The sequence below is a fragment of the Drosophila melanogaster genome, chromosome 3L (assembly GCF_000001215.4).
Source record: "Drosophila melanogaster chromosome 3L".
Lineage (NCBI taxonomy): Eukaryota > Metazoa > Arthropoda > Insecta > Diptera > Drosophilidae > Drosophila > Drosophila melanogaster.
The window spans coordinates 12,461,039-12,468,327 of NT_037436.4; the positions used below are offsets into that span (position 1 = coordinate 12,461,039).

The window sequence follows — 7,289 nt, forward strand, 5'->3', positions numbered from 1 at the left end:
TCGGTGGAGCCTTGGTAAAGTTCATCGATTTCCGCCAACCCAAGACAATAAAAACTGCTCATACCCAACAGCGGGCAACAAAGATTTGGCAACAAAGTTGCAGGACAATCTGCAGGATCCTCGTGGCCCATCAAGTGGCCAACTGATCAGCTCGTCGAGGTTGCTGGATATACGAGCTTGAGATGCTGCATCGTAAAAATGTTTGACTGCGCGATTATATGGCGCTCATGAGAGCGCCACTTTGCCCTGGTCCATCAAACCAAGGCATCCTCCAGCGAATCCCTTGGAGCCGAAAATCACGTTGATGGAATCCCCAGGCCGTCAAATCAAAGTTAAGTACACTAAACGAAATCACTGAATGAGCGCGAACCCAAAAGGCAAATAAAAGCCGAATATACATATATTGTATGTATATATGTATATATATAGCACAGACGTGGCGCAGACTGTATAAATATCGTATAATGTATAATTTATGGGCCCGAGGTGAAAATATTTTCAATAGAAGGTGATTTAAATTTATTAAAGGAATGCTCACGAGCAGAGCTCCGCACTAAATTAGAATAAGTCGATTGGTGGTATGGCGATGGAGATGGGGCTGGGCCATTTGCTCATAAAAGCCCAAGCAAATTGAATTTGTGGACACCCGATGACCATTCCCGAGCCCAAAATTCTCAAATCCCCCAATACCCCCTAGTCCACAACTTCCAATCCCGATCCCGATTCCGTTCGGAGCTGTAAGTATCGACACGAATGGTGCTCCACGCTCTTTCGCTTATCAGATGCGAGGAGCTCATTTAAATCTCGGCCAGGCCAGAAATAAAGACGCGCATCCACCCGGTTAACCAACCTACAAAAGTCAACGATCCAAACCGATCCCATTCCAACCGATCGGATCGGATCCAATCCAAGCCTGCAAGCTCGCCTTTTGTTAACACCATAATTTACATTGATTTATGTGCTTAGTTGGTTCGGCATTTTTAATCGGTCCCCATACGATACCATATGATACCAAACCATACCATCCATTCTCATCTCCTCGTCGCGTTTAGTCTGTCCCCACTGTGTTTGTGCGCGCGGCTTCATTTGGTTATAATTAAAATGTCGATGTTATCAGCCAGATTTGGACATATTGGCCATTACGTTCGAAATTTAAGCGTTTTCTATGCGCGTATTTTGGATTTGGATTTTTTTTTTTTTTTTTTTTTTTTTTGATTTCGATTTCGTTTGGCTTTTTGTTCTGTCTTCGTTCGGTGTATTAATATTTAATAACGTTTTAAGAAGCTTTCGAGTGTTGTTAAATGCTTATTTATGCTTTTCGGCCGTGTTTGGTGTGTTTGTTTGTTGCCCAGTGTGTTTGAATGGATAATTATGCGTGAAATCGAACGTATAAATTGTATTTGTTGTCAAACCAAAGCGAGTCTATACAAACCGATTTCCTGGTCATATATTTCTGTTTGTTTATTGCCGAAAGAAAGTAAACGATTCTTCATTATTTCTTGCACTTTTTATTGGTTTCTCACTCAGCGGTTGACCATTTTAGTTTTTTTCTTTTATTTGAGCCAAAAACACTTAGTCTACGCACTAAATATCAGTTCAAACGCAACCAACTCAAGAATCAAATCCTTAAACAATACGCATTCATAAATAGATTTGGCTTAGGACTATTTTAAAGTTTAAAGTTACATATAGTTAGATATTGCATATGCTATAGCCTTAAATGGTGATGAGGTAAGTCGGCAGCCGGCGAATGAACAAGTATTATAGTATAATTATGCATAACTATAGGGTATACAATGGGCATGTGCATTTCAAGTGGGACAAGCGTGTTCGTATCGGGTATTAGTTACAATTTCAGCTAATCTTAAGCCGCCCATTATGTTGTTGCTGCTGCTTTCTGCTACATTTTTCTGTTTACTTTTTTCTATTTTTATTTAGTTTTTTTTTTCTTTTTTCTAGCGACCCCGAACCGCAGCCAAGTAGGTGAGCAGCATTTTAACTTTGGTTTTTCGATTTGTTTGCCCACTGTGTGTGTAGTCGCTTCTCGTATTTCAGTCCACCAGTTGCAATTTCAAATGCAATTGCAATTGCATCAGTAGTTGCTGTTGCTTTTGCTGCTTTTGTTTTTGTTGCCACTGTCAATCACAGAGGCGCGCACAACTCAGGTTTTCAATTAGACTTTGCCGCCGCCCATCTAGACCAGGTGGCCCTTGTCGCCCATGTCGCCCATCTAGCGGTCATGCTTTAGGAATTGCAACGTGGCCGGCGCATCGGAGGATGACAGGCGAGCCACCTTTGCCGCCGTTGCCGCCGACGACTCAATTTCACCATCGGAATCGTCGTGCACGTTGATCTCCTCATCCGAGTCCGATGACGAGTTGTCCACCGTCATGGTTGAGCCGCCAGATTGAGTGGTGTTGGTATTGGGTCCCGTGCCCTCACCACCGCTCCCCAAACCACCTGCGGAGTAGTGCAATCTGGAGCGCTGCTCCTCGGCGACCGTTAATGATGCAGCCACGGCATATTGCCTGGCCAATCCCAGGAAGGCAGCCGCCGAGGGCGAGCTCACCAGACTCCTGAAGGCACTACGCTCCCCGCCCATGGAGAGGTGATTCGCCGCCGGATTGCATCCACTGGGTGAGAGTTGCTGTTGTTGTTGATGATGTTGCTGCTGCTGCTGCTGATGCTGCTGCTGTTGTTGCTGTTGCTGCTGCTGGTGGTAGTGGCTGAGCAGCTGGAGGGCAGCTGGATGCGTGGGTAGGTGCAGAGGATGATGGTGATGGTGGCCGCCCGGAGGACCATGCAGTGGGTGTAACAGCACCGAAGGTGGCGGACCCTGTGGCGAGTGGTCACCGCACAGGGGCAACGGCTGCTGAGGTGGCGGCACGGGAGCCACTGGAGCGGAGGTGGAGGCACTGCTGTGGTTACTGGGCGTGGGCGAACTGGCCGGTGCATCGTTCGACTGCTGCGAGTGCAGCGGATTGGCGGGACTGGAGCGCTGACGCTTCAGGAGATTCATGCGTTGGTGGCGACGCCATTTAGCCCGGCGATTGGAGAACCACACCTGGAAAGGGTAGAAATAAATGATATTTAATAAAGATTAGTTATTTGAGGTTTTGGTTAATTGGCTTTGAAAGAGGTAACTCTAATTTCTGATATAAAAGTATTGATTTACTCATTAATTTAAATCAAATGGTATGTAACTACTTTACTAGCCACTTTTAATCTTGCTTTTTGAAAGTTTTGAGTGAAGCCTTTGTTTTCACCTGACTCACCTGAACTCTTGCCTCGCTCAAGCTGGTGCGACTGGACAACCGCTCCCTGGTGCTCACACAAGGATAATGACTCTTGTCGAACTCCTTCTCCAGCTCCTCCAACTGCTCCGGACTGAAGGTGGTCCGATTCCGCCTGAACTTGGGCTCATCATCGTCATCCAGATAATCGGAGTCTATGTGCCGGTTCTCATCCGCTGATTCCAAGGTATCATGGCTGCCAGAGCCAGGGGAGATGGCCCGATTGGTTGGTGTGCCACCTGCTCCGCCGGCCATCAAGTGCGCCGAACTGAGGGAGCCACAAGTGGAGACGGGCACAGCGCTCGCTGCACTCGGAGGCAGATTGGCGAGCGTGGGAGCGGCAACGGACCACAGGGCGGATGGAGGTGGCGGTGGTGGTACCCCCTGGCCGCCGGGCACATTGCCGGCCGGATGCCAGGTGAAGCTACCGTACGGATGAGGGGGTGGCGGGTACAGGCCATAGGCGGCGGTGCGAGCAAACTCGGTGGCCACCCGCTCGGCGGCTCGATTGCGCAGGATGCGATTGATGCTGCTCACCGATGGAGCGGTGGCATTAGTGCAGACACCTGCAAGGCGGGATTACGCAATTACCGAGCAGTCGAAGATCGAGATCAAAAGCTAAAAGCGACCGCCGATCAATCAGCGTTCAATCTGCGTCCGCGGATTAGCTGCAATTATGTGGAACACTCACCCTCCGAAATCAGGCGTTCTCGTATCTCCCAGGCGAAGATCGTTGGATTCTCGCGCTTGTACTGTTCGATCTTGGAGACGACCGTCGGCGTGGCCACCTTGGGCTTTGAGCCACCAATTAAGCCCGGTGGTCGCAGCGAGCCTGCAAGAATCAGAGCACAATTCCAGTTAAATTATGAGACAATGGATTTATGACTTTGCCAGCCTGGTTTTGGCAATCCATCTGTTTTTGGCTGGCAGCAAGGATTAACCCTGGTTGCTAATATCTTTATCTGCTCGTTTCATCAACATGTGATGTATGGAAAATATGAATGGGAAAACAATACAAGCCTTGGCAAATACACTGGTAGAAACCAGAGCAGCTCAAGAATTGGAAAACTTAAAAATGAGTGATTTTAACTACTTAAAGTTACTGTAATGACGGGTTTAAAAGACTTAAAAAATTCTAAACATGGAATAAATGTGATCACATATCCTTATTTGGAATTAAGCATTTTTTTCTTTCAGTGCACGGCAGCACGCACCAACCAACACTACCACCAAGGAATACCCGCTCGTGAATAAGCCGCATTTTGATTAATGAGCCAGCCGCGTTTTGGCCACCGCCAGTCAGGAGTTTATGCAATTTTAAGTGGCCAAATTACACGGCTGCGCACACGAGGGATACGCCACGCAGGGGATGGTAGGGGCAACTCGCAGGATAATAACATGTTTATCATAAAAATTAGCAAACAAATCGAAAACAAAGTACCCATTAGTTATCTGATGAGGGAAGGAACTGAGAAACTGAGCGGTCGTCCCTTTCAAGGGCTCACAACTCACCTAGCAACTTGGAGACAGCTCCCTGCTGGGTTAGCATGTGCTGGGCAATGTCATAGCCACGCAGTCCACCGAAACGTGAGAATTCCAGGAGGCGATGCTGTGACATCAGGGTGTTCAATGTGCTCCCCGTGGGTCCACCTGCACCGTGCGGAATGCCGCCAGTGGAGCCGCCGCCGCCAAAGCCGGGTGGTATTTGCACAGATGTGGGTGATGTGGATGTGGCCCCTCCGCCACCGGCTACCGCTCCCGATCCCGCTCCGGCCGCCGCTGCTGCCGCTGCCGCTGCTGCTGCTGCTGCTGCTGCCACGGATGCCGCCGCTACTGCAATTGAATGATAATTGGGTATTGTTATTTTATTGTGGCTTTAGCTGTCGCGGCCACAATGGTTAATTATGATAAATTAAGCGTTAATTGTGTTGACCGAACCGAAATGACTGATGGGTCCTACGAATATATTAGCGTTTCTATTACCCCAGCAAATGTCTAAGCTGATCGAATGGCCAAAATGGTGGCGACACGCAATCGAATCTTCCAGGCACGAGCAGATTTATCAAGCTAATTGATACGACAATGATCTCTTAGTACAAAAGGCGAAAATTAAAATATGTACTCAGCTGGATACGAAAAGAAAGCAAAAAACAAGTAGAAAAACAACTGTGTATTACGTTAATTCGACAGAATATTATATTTGCCTTCGCTTAAAAAACCTACATATATCATTCGGCTTGGGCAACTCGTCGCTCAAATTGTCAATTAGCGTTTTAAATGCGCGTTTCACTTTTGTTGTTTGTCAAGTAAATATTTTTAAAAAAATACGCGCACCTCCAGTCGTGCCTAACTGAATATACATATATGTAAGTATATGGGCCCATAATCAATTGTGCCGCCCATCAAATGAGAACCAGTTTTGTTTATTTCGGTCTATTTAAAGGTGAAAAGCAAGGAAATGGGACTGTCAAATGAGCCACGCAATTGGTAATGTGACATGCGTAACGATTTGTGTTTGTTTTAACTGAAGATTTAAGTTGGAATAACATAAAACATTTGTTATGAACATACTAAGTACGAACATGACAAATTTTAATCGCTTTCTTATAAATGGCCCACATTGTTTAAACTAGAAATATTATAAAGGATCACACTTATTTTATCTTCTGTTTAAGAAAATAAAAAGGCACTCAAAGTTAGTTTTACATAGACCTTTGTATGATCAATTTGATAATTTACATAATTTATCTACCATATACCATTTAAATAAAAAATTGTTTGTTTTACAGCGAAAAGTTAACACCAACTATATTCAAACTAAATGGATCTGGTTAAGAATTACACATAAACACATTTGACCCAGTTTGATACTTTATTTAATACTTTAACCGAAACACCGTTTTAACACACTAATTTAAACGATGCTTAGTTATTAGTTATACATAATTTCAATAATAGATTTTAGGTTTTATCGCGAAAGAACTAATTTGTTTAAATTAAAATTCGAACATTCCGGATTTGCTATCGAATGACATATTACACCTTTGACCCAGTTTCGGATTTATTTTTTGAAGATTTGTGTATATTTTCTTAAAATCCCCAAGCCTGGCTTTGCCGTCGGCAAGACTTCACATGGGCACTTTGGGGCACTTACCACTGGAAGCGTGAGGGGCCAGCGATGTGATGCGTTGGGGATGGGGCTCCATTTTCCAGTGCGCGGCCGAGAGGCCAGAATTAGCGACAGTAAGCGAGCCAAGGTCACGGTTTAAAGTCGGCTCAATCAACATGTCTAAGAATCGCTCTTTCCAATTCTCTTTATTATTTATTGTTATTTTATATTTGTTTATTTTATTAATTTTATTTGGGTATAACACAATCACAGTCACAAGTGTCGCACATCCAAGGCAGAGGTATCGATTATAGCGAATGCAACCGGAAACGGAAATGGAAACGCAATGCGGTCAATTGGATTCATAGCGTGCTGCTCACTCACACACTCGCATACACACGCACACAGATACACACACAGTGACAAATGCACGACAGTCGATCCCGACAGAAACAGTTAGAAAACGCTCCTGCGTATCTCTTGCTCTTATTTTTATTATAGAATTTGTTTTTATCGAATTTCTTGCGAACACTGCGCTCCGTTGAAACGTTGTTCACGCGAAAGCTGCTCTCAGCACAATGAGCGCTTGAATTTCACCTGGTCACCCGGGTCACTCCGCTCCACTCGAACAGTTTCACTCCGCTTTTGAGTGCTTTTCGAAACGCCAACCGGTTTACGAGTACCGTACTTTCATAATGGCGCCCGTTGAGGCAAACTCTTGCTCTCTCGCTCTTCTGCGCGAGAGCGGGACAACCACATGCACACTATGCGCGCACACAAATCAAACAATTATAAACTCGTTGTTGGTAAAGTGCTGAGTATAAACAGTGGCAAGAAGAAGAAGAAGAAGCAGACGAATGAAGAGCAGTGAGTGTGAGAGAGAGCGA

General features: G+C 45.5%; 1 protein-coding gene across 3 annotated transcripts; it reads right to left on the reverse strand.

Annotated features, from left to right (window-relative positions):
• Nucleotides 1–1,498: 1,498 nt before the first annotated feature.
• eyg (eyegone) lies at nt 1,499–6,983 on the reverse strand. Of its 3 annotated transcripts, NM_001014582.2 has the most exons (6): nt 6,674–6,983; nt 6,448–6,606; nt 4,806–5,126; nt 3,985–4,125; nt 3,276–3,859; nt 1,956–3,064 (listed from the first exon to the last, which is right to left on the reverse strand). In NM_001014582.2, the coding sequence occupies exons 2-6, from the start codon at nt 6,578–6,580 to the stop codon at nt 2,231–2,233; spliced, it is 2,013 nt and encodes a 670-aa protein (NP_001014582.1). In that variant the 5' UTR covers nt 6,581–6,606; nt 6,674–6,983; the 3' UTR covers nt 1,956–2,230. The 3 variants fall into 3 exon arrangements, with proteins under 3 accessions (NP_001287047.1, NP_001014582.1, NP_524042.2); NM_001300118.1 differs by having other exon boundaries at nt 1,499–3,064; nt 6,448–6,983; NM_079318.3 differs by having other exon boundaries at nt 6,448–6,983.
• Nucleotides 6,984–7,289: the final 306 nt, after the last annotated feature.

Bases quoted from the DNA above. Each gene is read 5' to 3' on its own strand.
- eyg (NM_001300118.1), bottom strand. From the start codon at position 6,580: ATGTTGATTGAGCCGACTTTAAACCGTGACCTTGGCTCGCTTACTGTC. The intron at 3,860-3,984 runs GTGAGTGTTCCA...CCCGCCTTGCAG, and splicing joins AGAACGCCTGATTTCGGAGG to GTGTCTGCACTAATGCCACC. The intron at 3,065-3,275 runs GTGAGTCAGGTG...TACCCTTTCCAG, and splicing joins TGAGCGAGGCAAGAGTTCAG to GTGTGGTTCTCCAATCGCCG.